The sequence below is a fragment of the Manis pentadactyla genome, chromosome 1, assembly GCF_030020395.1.
Source record: "Manis pentadactyla isolate mManPen7 chromosome 1, mManPen7.hap1, whole genome shotgun sequence".
NCBI classification, from domain to species: domain Eukaryota; kingdom Metazoa; phylum Chordata; class Mammalia; order Pholidota; family Manidae; genus Manis; species Manis pentadactyla.
Window position 1 is genome coordinate 193332225 of NC_080019.1, and position 19399 is coordinate 193351623.

Sequence of the window (19399 nt, forward strand, 5' to 3'; positions counted from 1 at the left end):
CCCTGATTATTTCCTAATGCCTCCATGATGAGGGAATCCATGTGCAATGTTCTAGCCAGCCATGTGTTAGTGGGTAAGCACACTGTGATGCAGACAATGGAATATTACTAAGGGCTGAAAAGACATGAGCTACCAAGCCAGGAAAAGACAGGGAGGAAATTTAAATGTATATGACAAAGTGAAAGAAGCTAATTTGAAAAGGCTACTTGCTTTGTGATTTCAACTATATGACCTTCTGGAAGAGGTACAACTCCAGGGACAGTTAAAAGATCAGAGGTTGCCCAGGGCTGGGGCAGGGAGAGGTGAACAGGCTGAGCAGAGGGGATTTGAGGGCAGTGACTCTGTATGACACTGTAATGATGGACACATGTCAGTACACACATGTCCAAACCCACCATCCAAACGTGAGCACATCATACATTTGTCTACAACACCTAATGTAAATTAAGGACTTGAATTAGTGATAATGTACCCATACTGGCCCATCGAATGTAAGGAAAGTCCCCATGGATGCAAAAATAGGGGCAGCTGTGTGTGGAGAGGCGGGACATGGGAACTCTGCTATCTGCCCTATTTCCTGGACACTTAAAAGTGCTCCAAAAAATAAAGGCTATTACTTTTTTTTTTTTTAAGTAACTGGATTTAAATAAACTTCCAGACTCAAAAATAAAACTGACACTGTGCTGGGATAGAAAATGAGGGGGAAATTTCACTCTTATCTGTGGATGACTGTAGAGATTATTTTTCCCTCCAGCTGTTCTGCAGGAAAACACAACAGCTGATGCACCAGATAGCTGCAAAGGGTCTCAAGCAGTTCTTTTGTGTTTTAGTCTTTGGGACTTTGTTTTTGGCTCTATTGATGTATAATTGACAAATAAAAATTGTATATATTTAAGTCATGCACTTGGCGTTTGATACATGGATAAGTTGCAAAGTGACTACCACAGTTAAGCTGATTAACATGCCCATCACCTCACAGCATTAATATTTCTTTTCTTCCCTCTTTTCTTTTTTGTGTTGAGAACATTTAAGATCTAAATTTGCTAAGATCCTAGCAAGTTTCAAGTGTACAAAACAGTATGTGAACTGCATCACCTCACATGGTTTTTCAGCTTCTCTTCCAACATTTTAATGCCTGGACATAAAAAGTGAATTAATGTTAAGAACATATATATCTGTATATCCTAGGAAAGAGACTCTGTACACATTCTTGAGCATTTTTCACAGGTTGGTGTAATGTTCCTTAGTGTCAGAAGATGTGCATTACTTGGAAAATAATTTCTGCTCTGCACAGTGGACAAATTACAAGCACAGCACATGTGTGTTCCAATCTAGTACAGAATACACACATGCAATGTTGTGATGACCCATTTTGTTGTATATGAATAATCAACATGGGAGCCAATACCAAACTGTGAGAGGGAGTCTATTAAAAGACACATGTGTAAGTCCTACAGTCCTACAAACCCCTACAGTTCTCCAGAGAGAAGAGCTTTCCTTCTGGAAATGTTTCCTGCCACTATGCTCCTACCCTCGGGGCACGTGTGCTCCAGCGGGAGGCAGGCAGAACCAGAAAGTCCTCTAGGAAGAGACTGCCTCCACCTCGGTGTGTCCACAGGGGATGTACACGGAGGGCACACGCAGAATCCACAGCAGTGGGACAGGGAGAGGTGCTCTGGGCCCGAGGGGAAATGATTTCAGGATATGTCATCAAGGGCCCAAAGCAGCTTGTAGTAACCACTGGGAAACAGGATTAACAATGCAAGCACACATTTATTTGCTTTTCACATGAAAAAATTCTCTGGAAGGAGAAGACACACATATTGTCCCTGAGAAAGAAATGTGATTGGCCGGTGAGCAGGCACGTGGTTGAATGTGAGTGAGAGTGTGTCAGTGAGTGTGTGTGTGGAGAGGGAGATGAGATTTTTCTGTACTTCCTGAACTTTGATCTATTTGAGTATATTAACTCTTAAAATATTTGTATTTGTTGTTAGTATTTGCAATATTAGGAAGAGAGAGGAAGAATCTCCAGGTACCATAATGCATTTGCCTTGCTAGAGTTTATCTTTGCACATGCATGTGTTGGAAAACAGCAATGAGCATTCCACCTGACCTTAACCACACGCTCCTGCACCTCAAAATCTCCCTCCTTTAAGAAAATGGTGACAAACACATTATCACCATTATAAAGGCAAGGATCTATGTGAAGAGTTTAAAGAGTGAGTCACTGGCAAGTGCAAACTCCCTAGAAGTGTGCAAGGCTGTGCAGAAGGAGTAATTGGGACTGCGACCATGCACCAAATGGCCTGGCCCTGGCTGCCACCCTGGGGAATTCTAGCATCATGACCAGTGACACACGTTCTCCCGAACTGTGATGTGGAGATGAGGACATGCAGGGAAACGGCCATGCTGAGGACGCTGAGGGGAGGAAAGGATCCTGGGAGGCGTGCAGGCTTCCTCTGCCACTCTCTGCCAGCCCCGGGGCCTGCATGCCAGGTTTAGATCAAATACTGAGGACTTAAGAACGAGCTTGACTGGACAAGGGGAAGGTGCCTGAGAGATTTCTGGTGATGCTTCCGACACTACAATTTTGAAAGTCCTATTCATAAAAGAGACATGGCCTTGTGTAAATGTGTCAGAGTGTGCGCAGAGGGCATTAAGCCATGGCACACACCCCACCACCAACGCCCGCCCTGAGTCCTGGATGGCCTGCTGTGGCCAGGCATTGCGCTCCTTGAGGGGGGAAAGAGACAGCCTTGCAGGAGAAATAAGAGAGCTCTCGCCAGGGTGAGGGGCCAGTTAAATGTGTGTAGATGGTGCTTTCCTTCCACTTCTGCCACGTATACACCACGTATGCCCTGGTGCTCACTCAGGCAGGCCAGGCTGCAGTCAAAACTACCACCCAGAGAGGACGCAACAGGCTAATACCACACAGCTCTGAGCTGAGACGTTAGCACAGCTCTGCTCTGCTTCTCAAGCATTGTTTTCCCCATTACAGCCACTTTACCACCCTGAAATCACCCACAAAAAGTTAAGAGAAAATACTAAAAGCAAATTGAGCTGTCCTCTCGGTGACAGTAGATACATACAAATTTAAAGGTAGCTGGTGTTGGACACGATGCAGCACACTGCAGACTGCATACCGCTGAGCCCTGAGCAACCCGGTGACGGAGGGAGGAGGGGTGCCAACCCCCTGCACAGTCAGAAATCCACCTGTAACCTTTGACTCCCCCCAGAAGGTAACTACGAATAGCCTACTGTTGACTGAAAACTTTACTGATAACATAAGCAGTCAATTAACACATATTTTCTACGTTAGGGTATTATATACTGTATTTGTACCATCAAGTGAGATGGAGAAAAGAAAATGCTTTTTCAAATTGTCACAAATCACCAAAGTATTTTCTGATATATTTACTGAAAAAAATCTGCATGTATTGGAGCCACGCAGATTAGAGGTTTTTCAAGGGTCAGCTGTATTTTCAATAGCCTGCTTGTTTTAGTTGCTGTGAGGTGACATCCCATGAGAGCTGGGGGCCCACACGCCCTAGTGACCCTGGCCCTGCCGCCACTCTCTTGTGGTCTGTGTGACGCTGGGCCCCGAGCACAACCCCTCTGAGCCTGTCTCTCATCTGAAAATTGGGGTCGGGCCCCAGGTGTAGCCTCCAGGCAGGGATTCAACAACACAGCAGGTCAACGTGCCGGACACCAGCCTGGAACTGTCACGCCACATGTGTGCAGTGGGCCTGGGTGCCAGCACATCCCCAAACAGAGGGCACAGCCTCGAGACTCACCACAGCGGTTCTCGTCCTCCCCGCCGGGGCAGTGCAGGACCCCGTCGCACCAGTGCGAGGGGCTGATGCAGGTTCCTGAGGAGCCGCACTCCATCCCGGACACAGAGCACTTGTCCTCCACTTGCAGAGAAATGAGGAAGACGCCAGTGGCAGCAGGAAAGAACCCTTCTCCCCTTTATTTTAGCCAGCAGGGGTATGTCATCACCACCCACGTACAGCAAAGGAAACGGGGCTGGCGGTGAGCAGGGGAGAACCCCCAGGGCGCCTAACTGCACAGGGCTGTGAGAGGGACTCCCAGCCTTGCATTGGACAGCTGTCCTCTCCTCTGCCGCGCAGTGACTTCTGTGATCCGTGACCACCTGAGTCGCCAACCCCAGGCTGATGGCGTTTGGCCTGGGCTGTGGTACCAGGAGGTGGCCCACAGCAGCCACAGCTGTACGCTGAGGTACAGAGGCCCAGGTGTGGCCCCAAGGCAGGGGTCCCTCAGCTCAAGAGTGCCCTAAAGCACTGGGGAAACTCGAAAGGCTTCTCCCACCCTGTGTCAATACCACACAAAAGACATGGGACTTTGACAACTGATAGATGAGGACAACGCTCACAAGGAGGCCTAACTGCCGGGTAGGGGGTGACTGCTCCTAGAACGGCTAGCCATGCATCACCAACAGCAAACGCAAGGAAAGAGAAGACGCTCATTTTGCAAGAGAAACTTCGGGACAGCTGTGGGTGGTCCCCAGCCCCGGGAGCAGGGCCATGCCCAGTCAGCACGCGGACCTCCCCCTCCCGCTGCGGGCTTGCCCCTGACTTACTGAACCTCCAGAGCAGGAAGGCAGCCGCCAGCGCTCCTGCCAGGAGGGCGCCTAGGGCGACAGTGATGCACAGCACCCTCCTGGTCCCTGGGGGAGAGAGCTGAGTATAAAATGCAGTTGCAGAATTTTCGGGATGTTTCAGCTCTCAGATTTTATCCACTTCGTTTACAGTACAGCATATCAAGAAACAATAATTTCTTATCCACATAAAATGTTACATTTAATTTTAAGAATGCATCCTGGGAGGTCTTTCCCATCACACTTCCACTCTGCTTTTCTGGAGAAAAAAGCAGGAAGGCACAATAAGGATCAGTGTAAATTAACGTCAACCTCTTTAAAAAAGCATGGCCTTAAAATAGCCAAATAAATGATTAACGTAAAAAAAATTGGCTTAAGAGGGAAAGTACCTTGTTTTGGTAAGCATAAGTAAAATAATAATAATGAACCCAAATTATCACCTCAAGGTGGGAGAATAATTGTCTTACCCAAAGTGATTTAGCAAACAGGTGTCCTGTTTGCCAGCCACTAGCCACATGTGGCTATCTGCACTTCAATTAATTACCCTTAAAATGTATCAGATAGTGATGGCAGGTCAAGTACACAAGAGTCACATGTCCTGGAGAGTGAGAATGTAGAACATTTCATCGCTGCAGAAACTTCTCTGGGCATTGCTGACTGGCCCTGGGGAGTGGGGGCAGGGGGCAGGGACACGGGGCTCCCACTTCAGATTAAAGGCATTTGGAAAAGGTCACCAGTGTCCTCTAGTCAAAGCAATCTGACGCACCATTATCAGTCAGTCTATCATGGTTTGGACACCAGTACCCTCAGCAATTCCTACCTGGAGAGCGGCCCCAGGGGTCCCAGAGCATTTAGGGGAGGAAAGGTGGAGAAGCGAGGGCCGGGGGCGGAAGGCCTTTAAACAGACCCTCCAACCCCTTAGTTTATGTAGAGGACCCCCAAGCTAAGAGGTGGAGGGTGGGGGACACCTGTGCACCCCAACCGTCCACATCTGTGCTTCTAGAAGTCAGCCAGGGCGGCAAGACCTGCTTGGGGACTGGGGCAGACCAGACTGACCATTTGATTAGGGCTCATTTTATAATCAATCACGTTCTGCAAATTCCACAGTCTGTTTTCAAGCTGTAACAGGTTTAGGAGTCACCTGGGGAGCCTGGGGTGGGCGAGATGGGTAGGCAAAGCACAGAGGATTTTCAGGGCAGTGAAACTGTTCTTATGACACTGTAATGGCAGATATGTTGTTATACATGTGTCCAAACCTATAGAACATACAACAAAAAGTGTAATCCTAGCTGTATTCCTCTAAGGGGTAGTTCCTAACAGTCAGCTAGCCTGCAGCTGGCAGGAGCTGGGGAGAAAGATGGGAGGGGCTGGAGAGAAAGAGTGGGAGGGACTAGAAAGAATGGGAGGAGCTGGGGAGGGAGGGTGGAAGGGGCTGGAGAGGGAGGGTGGGAGGGGCTGGGGAAGGAGGATGGGAGGGGCTTGGGAGGGAGTGTGGGAGGGGCTAGGCAGAGGATGGGAGGGGCTGGGGAGAGAGGGTGGGAAGGGCTAGAGAGAGGATGGGAGGGGCTGGGGAGAGAGAATGGGAGGGGCTGGAGGGAAGGGAGACAAATGTAATGTGAAGAAAGGAGGAGAAGGTCAGGAGGATGAAGGGTTCAAGTAATATTCAAAGGACACACCACCCATGACCCCTCAGCTTTTCTCTGGCCGCTCAGATCAGGCTGAGATATCCTTAAAGTCAAGAAAGGGTAGCAGACACGTGTGGGACAATCCCAGCAGTTGCTTCCTTGCACGCCACATCTTCATGGCGCACCGTGAGCATGGCCGGCTGTACTCGGGGAACTGGACCACGGGCAAAGGCTGGAAGCTGTCTTCCAGCTCCAGAGCTTGCCATTTATCCCAGGTGACACATCAGAAAGCACACCGGCAAGGAACGCGACAGAGAGGCCGGCTTGAAAGATCACCCGGGTGTTACGGGCGAAGCTGGTACAGGAGAGTTTTAGCAAAAGATAAAGGTCTTTGCAGCCTGGAGGCTCCTGGAAGCCTGGGGCAGGAGGTCAGACCCGGTGCAGACAGCTTGACACAGCAGAGGGACAGGGAAAGGCATGCTAAGACAGACCGACCAGGCCGGGGGACAGACAGCCGGCGACAGAGCGGGTTGGGGCTGGAGCTGGCAGACCCACACTCCGGTTGCATATGGGAGAGAAACACAATAGGGTCCTACTTGAGGTGCACAGTGTCCCCGACGGGGATTTGGGCTGCACGTGGATGACGGGCGTCGAAGCGTGCGTCAACACCCTCGGGGCGTACTGGGGCACGGCGGGCGGGTAGTACTGAGCTGGGTACACGGCGTAGGCGCTGGGGACCACAGCTGGCCGTGGCGGGTACGGGCTTTCGTTTTGGTACCCGTGGTTTTCATAGTAAGGTCCAACACCTGGCGGTGATCCCTAAACAATTAAAAAGATGAATAATATAAGCCTCTAATTACCTTAGAGGTTAAGTATATCTCCCATTGCCCTCAGACAAGAGGTGGAAGGATGCTGCGGACTCTTTTCCGTCATCTACGATTAGCCAAACACCCAACTATGCCGAATAAAAACTAACGGGACTTTTTAATTAATTGTCAGTGGTTTTTGTTTGTTTACCAATCATTTTCTTGAAATAAAGAAAAAGCAAATGAACATGGAGATGTAGTAAAAAATATAAAGAAAAAAATGTGTAGAAGTCTGGGAAGGAGTCAATGCCCTACACCTTGAGACAGGGTGCACAGCTATGAACTGGTGCTACCGGAATTATAAGAACAGTCGCTGCGTTTGAGAGCCCACCTGCTGCCAGATGTGTATGCACAACCTCGCTGAAACCTGGCCATAAGCCCCAGATGGCACAGTTATGACTGACACACCTACTTTTCAGAGGCGCGTGAGTGATGGAGGTCAGGAAATGTACTCAAAGGTTCATCCTATACATGCTATTCTGCAAATTCCTTTTCTATCCCCTCATCTCTCACAGACAGGTGTCATCATTTACTCGCCCTCTCTTCAAATGGGCATTTCAACGGGCTTAGGATTTGGGGCCGCTAGCAGTTCTGCTAGAATAAGTAACCTTGTACAGCCCATGCAAGTTGGAGGCAAGTGTGTGGATTTCTGGAGCTGCACCTATGAGTAGCGTTTCTGAGTCCCAGTGTGTGCACGCAAGTGAGGACGATAGTGCCCTAGCCAGGGCATTTCATTCTCAGCTCCATCCTTGGCTGGTTTCTACCTTCTTAGAATGCCTTTCTCCCCTCCCTCTGCCTACTGAAGACGTCTTCTCCAGGCCAGGGTTACCCCTTCAAGATGCACCCCTGGTGGCCACTCCAGACCCCACAGCCTGCCACCCTCCCAGCTTCTGCTCGGCTCAGTCCCACCCCCACCGGCCAGGCCACACTGGGAGGCCACATTTACCCTCTAACCTGAGTGGCCCTGTGCAAAACTTTCCACCCATGAATTTCTTTCCTCGTTTCTTGTTGACTGAGATCTCAGGGAGAAGAGGATTTCTGAGCAAAGGCAACTTAAAGCTTAGCATTTTAAACGGGACCTCCAGGGAAGCAGGATTGTAAAGAGACAAGCCAAATGCAGGCTCCCAGAGTTAACCTCTGCCTAATAACTCACCAATGCTCTCCTTCAAAAGTCCAAAGATTATGGCTCTAAACCAAAACAGTAGACAGAAAGGGAAAACGAAATGTAATCTCTGACCTAAAGGGGAGTACCCGAGACAAAAAAGGAGCACATGCTTGAACCCTTTCTGAAGCATCTAAGAACATGCCATCCCACCCAGGAGCAGCTATAGGGAGTGTAGAGGTTTATCCTGGCAAATTCCTGTGCAGTAGATTTGAAATTTTAAATGCATTAAGTAACATAAAGGAAGGAAGAGCAGAAGGTCTATTTTCCAGACACAGGATATAGAAAAGTTGTGTTATTAAGCACAACTCTTTAAAATGCACTTATTCCCAGGTACAAGATGCATCAGTAAGATGTGATGGTGGACAAAGACTGTCTCCAAAGTCGGGGTGGAGAGGTGGGGTCTAGGAGGTGAGATGGGCAGCCTGGTGCCCCACGCACTCATGGCCTCCCCCAGGTCACCAGAAAGCCAGGCTACCCAGTGGTCTGCTGGCCAGTGGTATCCGCATACCTACTCCCTGTCACCACTTCCTGGTTCTATCTGTCCCCACACCCCATCCCTGACCCCTGGCCCCAAGCCCACCCTAAGGCCAAGAAGAGACGGGGCCATGGTGAGAAGGCGCATCACCCCATACACACCAGCCCAGGGACTCCTCTGTGCAGCCCCACGTGGCTGCACCCTGACTCCCCACTGCTCACCCTGCCTCGAGCATGCCTTGGCCACCACCAGCAATGGAGCGCACACCTTCCCTACAGTACCTCCTGAAATGCTGACCACACACCTCGGGAGATGATGGAAGGAGGAAGGGAACCCAGAAAAAGCCAGAAAGGTAATAATTAACCACTTACTGGGTTCAGAGCCATCTCGATTTTATCAGCGGCATCAGGTAATGGGTAGGTATTTGGAATGTTCAGATGACCTAGAAGAAAGAACGGCAAGATTGCAACATTTCCAAACTGGTTAGTTTTTAGAAGACACATTGAAAAAGAACTCGAAGACTTTCTAGGCAAGAGTTCCCTCTCTCCAGAGCAAACAGCAGCTTTGCCTGCTGGCCTAGGCTTCCAGCCTCTTCCCCATGACTGCTTGCACTAGGAGCTTGGTGCCTGCTGGTACCTGAGGGGGGCCGGCTGCTCTTACATGGCTCCCAGAGGGACGGTCCCCTATGTTACTGCTACTGAACGGAGAGCCCAGGGTCTAGAAACAGGCACAAGGTGACATAGACCCATCCAGCTCAGGAGGTTCAGGAATGGCAAAGGCCTGGGGCACTACTGACAGGGCCACTGCCCTGAGGTGCCACTGGGCCAGTCACGGAACTTCTGAATCTTGTACAGAAATGGGCGTAGAATTGGCACTGTCTAGTCCAGCTGGCACTTGAATGAGAGGGTGCACCAGACACCTCGCAGTGCCCAGGCACAGACAGCGGGCCCATGGGACACTCACGCCCCCACTCACCCCTGCCGCCTCTGTGGAGCAGGTACTCTATAGCTTAGTACCAGATAGAGGCCATGTCTGACCTCTTAGGTAAGCCATGTGGGATCTCCCAATCCTCAATAAACACGTATATGAAAAAATTCCAGAAAATACATCCAGATGCAGCCCTACTCCACTTACTGCCCCAAATCCAGAACAGAAAAAATTCTGAACTAATCATTTTGGCAGTTTCTCAGGTCAGTGGTAGTGAAAAGGCGAAAACGCAGCTCTGGGTCGTCTTGTTTGTGGGCGTCTGTCAACGGCTGACGGTAATGTCCAGAAAGACTGTCAGCATGGCGGGCCCTAGAGTGGAGCCCCATTCTGAGCCCTCTCCCTCCCGTGACCAAATGCAGGACTTTTCTCCACCCCGCACTCCTATCTTGAAATGACCAAAAAATATTGCGAGACATGGCCTCCGACATCCACCCACAAGGCCGTGCTCCCGGTGGGCAAGCCCTGGGCTGCGGAGTGGGCCAGATCAGGCCTGCGTAGGTTTCATCTGGAAAGCGCCTGGCCCACAGCAGGGGACAAATGGTTGTAAGCAGCAGAGCACAGTGGTTAAGCCCCTGGCCTCTGGGACCCAAACTGCCACTCAGCCACTCACTAGCTGTGACCTGGGGCAAGTCTCAGATTCCTCATCTGCAATCAGCGATAACAAGAGCCCCGTACAGGGCCACTGAAATGACTTGATACTAAAGATGAAGCTCTTCCTGCCTGGCGCACTGGCTGGGCTCCACACGTTTTTCTTAAAAAAATGTGCTTATAAAGCTGATAAATGCTGACCAGCCTGCCACAGGGGAAGGGGACCGATCTTTGGCTTCCCAAATATCCTTGCGAAGCCCCCCAGCTCCGAAACTCTGAGGGCACCAACGGCAACAGAGCCAGCCCCACCCACCACTGCCCTTCTACCTCCAGAGCAAAATTATTTGACTCATTGAGCTAGAAAAATAAACCACATTAACATGTTATGACTAAAAATATAAGTATGGCTTTTAATATTGGGGAACCTTGCTGAACAGGTCACAATAAAATGCACCAGATCATTTATTTACTCTTCATGTAAAGATAAAATGTTAGAACCAGTTCATACTGGTAGCGTCGAGATTTTTTTAAGTTTGGGAAAAAAAGTCAGTACCTTTCTGGATCTGAGAAAAGAAAACTGACCAATATCCAGGTGGAGGGGTCCCCATTCGAATATGTATAACATTTCAGCCTTTAAATGGTGCAGATTAACAAACCTTTCCTAGCCTGCTCTGTAAAGAGAGGGCTCTGAGATGTAATCGCAACCCTGCATCCTCCCCCCTCTAGAATGAATGGGAAACACACTTCCTAAGGCGCCTTCCAAGAGCTTCACCTGCTGGCTCTCCTGTGCCAGCCTCCCGGCTCTCACCAGTTCCCAGTTTGGTTGAAGTTTCAGGAAATGAGAATTCAATCCCCCTGGCTGCTTTCCCAGTTTAAGAGCCCTCTGAAAGGAACGATCAATCCATGCTCAAAATCCACACTTCCTATTCAGAGAGAGACCAGGAAGCCAGAGAAGCAAGGAGCACAGGGAGTCGGGCTGGGGATTGTCCAGCAAAGCCACAGGCCCCAGACGGAACCACGGGATGATCCTATCTCACCCAGCCATCCCACACCCCACAAAACCTTAGAACCAGAAACACCCAGTGCGCCCAGATGAGCCGCTGCAGACTTTGGAACAGAAGACAAATGTCATGCTGCCTGTAGTTTTCTCTGGCCAAAAAGAAAGGAGAGGAAAACGTCTCCCTCTGGCACTGGGTCTGAAAGGGGACACGCTACTGTCCAGAAAGACGAGGACGGCACATCTGGTCTGGTTCCATTTCAGAACAGGCAATCCCACTCCCACACAAGACAGCAAATCACATCAACTGGCTCTCAGAAGGAGCTAGACGGCCTGGACAGTGAGAGGCAGCACTGTTTCTCAGACATTCCTTCCTGTCACTGAAAGGACACAGGCGGTTGCTCTTGATTCCAGAATGCCAACCATAATAAGACACTTTTCCTTTAAGTGACAGAAGAACAAACATGGGACGATGCTCCTTCCTCCTCCGTGTCCAGGCCAGCTCCCTCCCTGGCACTGACAACACCATCCGTGAGTCACACAACACACACGGCTGTTTCGGCCATTCCAGGTCATCCTTTCAGAGAACTGAGTCACCCCAAGTCACCTGCCCAGCCACTGCTCAATGGGATGGTGTCGCGGGATCCTCTCTGCACCCCGTGACATGATGAAACTACTTCCAAACAACAATAGTCTCTCCTTAACATGTCTCCCCTGAAGATCCCTGAATACATCCGCTGCAGGCTTATTTTGAAAACCACCAGAGCGGAACAGATGGGGTCAGTCTCCTCAATGCTGACTCCCACCCGTGACCGCCACACACTAGCATCCATGCATTTGTTCCTGCCCTGGACCCCACTGGGTTCCTTTGAGATGTGGCAAGCCAACGGGGGCTCACCGTCCCTGACCTCAGATTCTGATTCCCTTCCTCAGACTCCAAAGCAAGCCATGCCAATAGACACTCCCTATCCAATGGGCAAATGGTCCCTGAGAAGCTCTTGTGCCTCACCCACTGCACAAAACCCCATTATACAAAAAGACATTCTCATATTCCACGGGGAATATGATGTGCTGATGGAAGGTAACAGACAGTGGTGATGAGGTAACAGTTCAGGGTAAGAGTGTTTAAGGGCCCGCACAGCGGGTGCCCGCATGAGAGGGAGAGAGCGGACAGAGCTCACCTGCAGAGAGGGATGCTGCATCAGCTGCATCACCCAAGCCTCTTTCCCTATGAATGCCTCATTGTCCCAGTGAGGTGACAGACTTTTTAGGGCAGGAACTGGGTCTGCTCCTTTTTTTTTTAATCTAGCTTTGTGCCATACAAAGAAAGTGTTCCAATATTCTTTGAGTTCCAAAGGCCAAATGAGTAAGATGAAATTTAAGAGAGAGAGAGAGAGAGAGCTGGAAGGTCTTTGCATCTACACAAAACCAGCATCCAGGCTGAGGGGGCGGGTGAACTCTCAGGGCACAAAACTGACGGCATGCCTATGGTAACAGGTGGCAGAGTCCCTCCAGCAGCTGGGATTAGGGTGGGGATCAGAAACTTTATAAAGGTTTAACTGGCTAATGTTTGAAGAACTCGTCCAATCTGTGAAATGGGGATGATAACAAATAAATAAGGTTGTTGCAAGGATTAAGTGTGTACATTTGCTAGCAGTGCCCCATCCGTGAGAAGCCCTCACTAATAAAGTAATGACAGCAGCTAAAATTCACCTTGCACTAGGTAAGGGGCTGTTACATGGAAAAGGGAGGCAGTTTATTCTGTGTAAATCCGAAGGACAAAACCAGAATCAAAATGGTCAGAAACATCAGAAAGGCAGGTTTAACTCAACCCAGGGAAAGCAAGTTTCCAACAGTGAGAAAGTTTAAATATTGACTGGGTTTCCTTGGAAAAAACAAGAGTTCCTCAAGAGTGTGACCCAATACTGGAAGAGGGGGTTTCTCCATCATATTCTTGAACAGAATTGGGCTTTAGCTGGGAGGCCTGACATGACGATCTTTCATTCTCTGTGGTCAGAAACTGGAAGAATGAACTGCAAACCCAACATCCTTAGAAAACAAAGGCTCCACATGCCCCTAAATTCAGATCCAGGGCTGGAACGAGGTCAGGCGTGGCATCGCCAGGCAGGCCCAGAACGCAAAGTCCTTACAGGGAATCTGACACTGGGTCTCAGGACACATGCAATCAAGCAACCGCATGGCCTGGATTCATCTTCCAATTCAGCTCTCACTTAGAAATTTTTTCTAACCAGCATCTCTTTGACAGCTGTGGTCTCTCTTCCCAGCCATGCTTGAATCCCCAATTCCGGCTAGTCTGCCCTTGCATGAACCTCCAGACTTCCACCACCAGTCACACACACACACACACACACACACACACACACACACACACACACACACATGGCGCCCTTCAAACATATCAAGCTGTCTTACCACCTTCCTGCACCTCACCCCTGCCTGCACACCCCCCACACTGATGCCTAACTCCACACAAATGCCGGAGTTCACTATGCCAGCCCCTCCTCCTCCCTGGCTCACCTCTAATCAGGGCAAAAGGCACATCTTTCAGCCACATTCCCTCCTCAAAGTCCACGCTGTTTACAATCCAAGTAACTGCCCACATGCCCACAAGAGATTCAGTGTCTGCCTCCCCCGGTGTTGCCACTAGGCTGACTGTGACATTTCCACCTGAACACTGTCTAGGTGGGGGCAAACCAGGTCCCAGGTGGGGGCTCTTCTTCCTTCCTGCTCTCAAGTTCCACCTCGAGGCTGTCCCCCAGAACTGCCCGTGTGATCCACTGAGCCCTTTGCTACCCCTTGGGGTTCCATGTGTTCTTGGGGCCAAGATGGCCAATGGCACAGGGGGCACCATGAGTTCTCTGCCCCTAGGCCATGACCACTGGGAGCTCGCAGGCCAGGGCCCCCTGAGATGCCTTCAGGGCTCCCCAACACCAAGCTGAAGGGACTCCCCAGGCTCAACGCAGAGCTCAGCACTTAGGTATGTGATGCCTTTGCACCCCATCCCCAGATGCCACCCTACCTGTCCTGGGGCAGACCCAAAGTCAGGGGGTCGCTGGCAGGTGCTCTGGAAAGTAAGGAGGGAAGAGCAGCAAAAGCTCAGCAATTTTGGGGAAGCAGGACCACCCAGGAGATCCCAAGCAGTGGCTGCGAGCAGAGGTGGGAAAGCCCAAGGGGCTGCGAATTCCCTCCGGACCCTTCCTCCATCTCCCCAACAGTGGGCCCAGCTTCCAGTCCTTAGGTAACCAAGACCAACCAGCTGCTGCTAAACTGATCCAGTCGCCTTTCCTTTCTGCTTCCACACCCATGGTTTAGACCTGATCCCTGGTTCCCAAACCAGGAATTTTCTGGAGGGTTTAGCAAAACAGATTCCTGAGCCCTACTCCCAGAGTCTGGAACAGCAATTCAAATAGCACGAGAGCAATGGCCCCGTATTATTACAAAGCTCTCCTGGGACCTTGCCACAGGTTAGGCAGAAAGGAGGACCACGGGCCTGAACTCCTGGTTCACACTTCCTTGTAGACCCGGTACCCCCATCATGCTGGGCCCGGAGTAGGGGCAGCGTGCTTATGTGATGGCAGTGGTTGCTGGCATAATGTCCTGCATGTGTCTAGGTTTCACTGTCCACAGGACATTTTCACCAGCGTCTTGTCCCTTGATTTCCCATTACCCAGGGAGGTCAGCCCTCCTGGCATTGGAGGAGTCCCAGGCCCTCCTGCCCAGGTCACACTGAAGGGAGCAGCACAGAGCCCAGGTGGGGCTGCCAGCAGGTGCTCCACGGTCAGGTTAGAGGGAAGCAGCCTGGCACCAAAGCGAGCCCCTTTCTGTGAGGTTCCCTCTCCCCTCCTCTCTGCTGGTTCCCATAACATTCCAGCCTCCTGCAGGAGACAGGGAGGAAGGGAAGGGAACTGCCTCCATGTGCCAAAGCCCCACAGAGCCAGGAGCCAGGAGCCACACGGCCTGCCTTCAAACCCAGTTCTCCCTGTAGGTCACTGAGCCTTGAGGGCTTTATCTCAGCTCTCTCACCTCAGTTTCCTCACAACGGAATTAAGATGTGCGGTGAGGGGCTTGCAGTGACACGCAGACGGAAGTTCCACATCCACATTTGCTGTTATTATAATAGCAGGGTGTCCAGACTTACTGGGACAGTCACGGTGAGGGGGAGGGGAGGGGCTCCAGCAGGTTCCAGGGCCCCGCAAGCAGCTCCTCCACTCAGACCTTCTCAGAGGAGGGCCAACCTTGGGGGTGTCAATCAGAGGGAAGTTGCTGGGGACCAAACAAATGTCCAGACCAGAGCAAAGGCCGTGCCCCTCACCAGTTGGTATTTTAAGAAAACAGAGCGGGGTGTTGAATGACCAGCCTCCAGGCATAAGTCACCACCCATGGGACATGCCAAACTCCGGGCTGAGTGTGTGCAGGCCGGTCCTGCACCTTTCACTCTGACCCTCTCCGGCCAGTTATCAGCAAGCTCCGCTGGGGTCGGAGCACGGAGGCAGCACCCACCTCCGGTGAGGCCGTGGAGTGGGGAGCACCCCGCAGGGCCTTCCCGGGGACTCCCGCGTCGCCTGGCTCACCAGGCCCCCTCGCCTCCCTGGGCAGCAGGGCGGCGCCTCCTGGTTCCCCTTGGCCCCGTTAGGCTGGGCCTGCACCCCCAGCCAGCGCTCTCCTCCAGGGGAAGTTGGCTCCTTCCTCACTTCCTGGAGAACCTTCCGCGACCTCCGGCGTTAAGTCAACAACCCTCTCCTCACTTTAGGTTTTCTAAACACCCAGGAACTCCGCTTCGCAGCCCTTGTAATTTTCCACGATGTGGCCTCTCTCTCCAGCTGAGAGCGCCAGGAACGCAAGGGTCTGTCGTGGCCCCAGGACTCCGTGCCTTCGGAACTGAGAGTGCGCAGCCCCCGATTCCTGGTGACCCCTGCCCATCAGGCAGACCTCGAGCCGCCTTGCCATCCTTACCCCCAAAATGAGCAGCCAGGATTCCTCCCGGCCAGGCCCATCGCCGTGTGCGTTCGAAACGCGATCCAGGATCCCAGTCCTCAGGGCTGCGCACCCCCACCCCGGGGAGGCGTCTGTGCCACACGGGCTCGGGGCACGCGAATGCCGCGCCTGGGCCAGCGCCAGCGGGGTCCCGAGCCGGGCGCTCTGGGCAAGGACGCGAGAGCTCTGGGGCTGTAAGGCAGCCCTTCCGCGGAGCCCGTGGGGCCGCGGGCAGATGCCCACTGCCACGCCGGCGCTCCCGGCCGCCGGGCCGTGGCCTGAGGCCGTGTCCAAGCGCCCAGGTGCCCGTCCCTCGACCCAGACGCGGACCGCCCGTCGGGCGGGCATTCCTGCGGGTGCGCGGTGCCCATGCTGGCTTCCGCCGGGGCCCGCGAGCGGCAGTCCCTCCCCGGGGCTGCCGAGCCGTTCGCGCGTCGCCGGGGGTCCTCCGGGAGCCCGGCCCCGCCACCCCCGCTGCGCCGGCCGTATCGCCCCCGGCATCTCAGCGAGTTTCCAGTTTCTCCCCACCTCAGGAGGGAACCAAGGAGCAGAAGTTCGGGTAACACTCCGGGGCTGCAGAGAGTTTCACGAAACAAAGAAACAGATCGACAATCCTCCCTCCTCCTCGTCCCCAGTAGGAAGAGGTGCACCCCGGCCTCCAGTTCGGGCCTCGGAGGACAGGTGGGCCAGGAGCGGGCTCCGGCCGAGAGCACCCACCGGAACGACCCCAGACACCGTCTTCTCCGACGCATGGCCCGGGGACTCGCGGAGCAACCTGCCCAGCCGCGCCACGGCCAATGGGTCCCAGGCGCGCAGCACCCACCAGCCCCACGGAGGGCGCTCGGCCGGGCTCAGCCCCGCACGCACCTGTCGCGCTCGCGCTGCTCGCACCTGGCCTCACCTCCTGCCACCCCGCCCAGCGCGGGGGGCCATCAGGTCCCTCCTCGGGCCACCGGCCCCGCCCGGAGTTCCGGCGGTGCGGGCCGCTCACCTGCAGCGCTCTGGGGCCCGGGGCCCCCCGCCCCTCGCCCTTCCGCCTCCGCCTCCTACCTTGCTCGCGTCTTCCTCTGCCCGGCGCCGGAGTCCCCAGCCCTCCCAGGCTCCCGCTTTAATCCCGGGAGGCGGTGTCCAGGTGCCCAGGGCGACACCCCCCGAACGCGGGGCCGGGTCAGCCCTGGCGGGGGGAGGAGACCGGGCGGAGCTGTTCAGGGCGGGAGCGGCGGGAGGAGTTCGCCCCGGGGAAGCGCGGCACCCGCTTGACGGCTGGGAAGAGCACATCTCCCTCCCTGCGGCCCTGGACCGCGCCAGTCGAGGGCTCTTCGCAGCCAGAAGACTCGAGTTTGGATCAAGGCAGGGGATTCTGGGGAGCGCTGGAGCTGTGGCTGCCAGAGCTCCTGGAGGTGGCCCGCACGGGCTGGTGCCCACAGCCCCGCGTGGCCTCTGTGCCCTAGGTGCCCACCCAGGAGTCGGCCCCCGTGGACCCCTGGCCCCCGCCACGCGCCCTGCACCCCCCACAGTCCACCTTTCTCTGCCTTCAGGTCCCAAGTCCCGCCCCTCTCTCTAAACGCGCCCAAGAGCGGAGCGAGGTCTTCCCGCCCACCAAAGGCAGGGACGCGGGTGACCTAAGCCTCAGTCCAGAAAGCACGGCTTGCTCTCCCCGCCACTTCCCCAGCCCTTCAGCTTCGCACCCCCACCCGTGAGAGTTTACAGCGCACGAAGTACCCTGGATTGCTTAGAGTAAGGTGGAAGGGGGGGTGGCGGGAGTTGGGGTAAACCTAATTCATTCCCAATCACGTGCGGCCTTGGCGCAGCGCCCCTTCCTGCGCAGGGCTCTTTCCTCCTAAGTTCTTCCCGCCCACCCTCTCCTTTGGATCCCTCCCTTAGATCCACAGGGAGGACCATCGTGAATCTGCCCGGTCCCGCGTGCGCTCACACTTTACCCGTGTCCAGGGTGTCCTGGGTAGAAGGCCCTCCAGGACCGGCTGCAGCACGCAGGTCAGGCGGACCCTTCTTCAGGGAGTCACTCACTTACCTCTGTTTTGAATAGTGTGTTTGGAGCCCTCTAGAAATGACACCCCTGCTCTCCCACACCCCTAATGTGCACCTGACACCAGGTATGCACATCTCTACATTCAGCCCTCTTGTGGCAGATCGGTCAACATCCATTTCCTGTCTCTTGACAACTTTGCGGAATTTTTGTTAGGGTATATACACTTCACAGGAGCAGCTCACCAGCTCAGGGAGCCGACTCCACCCCAGTACTGGCTTGGGGGCATGCAGCCAGTCTCTGGCTCAGCAGCTTAATCCCATCTTTGCCAGAATTTCTGCTTCGGGGATGTGGGTAAAATTGCAATATTTCCAGAACCTCTCACCTGGCTTTAGTGCATCTCCATATCAATAGGTGATTACAAGGAATTGGGAAGGGGAGGCATATTTGGACCTAGGAGGGTGGGTAGGGTCCTTTTGCAGCCAGGTTGAGAGAGACACAGACAAGTAGACGACTTCTTGTAAGCAACAAATGGGTTTCTCCCACTTTATTTCTCCCTTTGACCAATTTCAGCTTCAAAGGTTATTTGCCCCAGGCTGGGAACATATTTTCCCCCTAGAGTTACAGGGGATGAACACAGCCCAGCCATGTGAGACACAGAAGAGAGGTGTCCTGGGGTTTGGGGGAGGGGAGATGTTTTCCCACCCTTCTAAGGCAACTTGCAGAGACCCTCTTCCTGGTCTTAGAGGAGGAAGAAGCAAGTAGCCACAGGAATTGCTGATCACCATCTCTCCATCTCTAAGGAGCTAGTACCTGGATAAAAATAGCTCCATGAAAAAGCACAGCATAGCGATGCCAAGGACCCCAATTCTATGGCACCACTCAACCTCTGGATCAAACAAGCAAGCTCTGGAGTTAAGTCCCCCTTTGCCACTTCTTTCTTCAGTGCAAGTAGAAAATCTGAATTGTTTACCAAGGGGAGTATCTGTGATGTAATAAAAGCAAAACTGTATTATTATAAGTTAAAAAATAAGCATTAGAGTTCTGTTCATAATCATATAGCAGACTAGATATCCTGAAATAATGCTATCACTAA

The 19399-nt window shown here is 53.0% G+C and overlaps 1 protein-coding gene across 6 annotated transcripts in view; it reads right to left on the bottom strand.

Moving 5' to 3' along the window:
* TMPRSS2 (transmembrane serine protease 2) overlaps positions 1–17453 on the bottom strand; it is a 30651-nt gene extending 13198 nt beyond the window's left edge. For 2 of the 6 annotated variants that reach the window (XM_057504817.1, XM_036876909.2), the window contains exons 1-5: positions 17367–17453; positions 9121–9191; positions 6840–7062; positions 4601–4687; positions 3795–3914 (exon numbers count right to left, since the gene is read on the bottom strand). In XM_057504817.1, the coding sequence (XP_057360800.1) occupies positions 3795–3914; positions 4601–4687; positions 6840–7062; positions 9121–9135 (445 nt within the window). In that variant the 5' untranslated portion in view covers positions 9136–9191; positions 17367–17453. Of the gene's footprint in view, positions 1–3794; positions 3915–4600; positions 4688–6839; positions 7063–9120; positions 9192–17033; positions 17160–17183; positions 17268–17366 lie in introns of those variants that run through there. The other 4 variants (XM_036876910.2, XM_036876913.2, XM_036876912.2 and 1 more) reach the window with 4 other exon arrangements.
* Positions 17454–19399: the final 1946 nt, after the last annotated feature.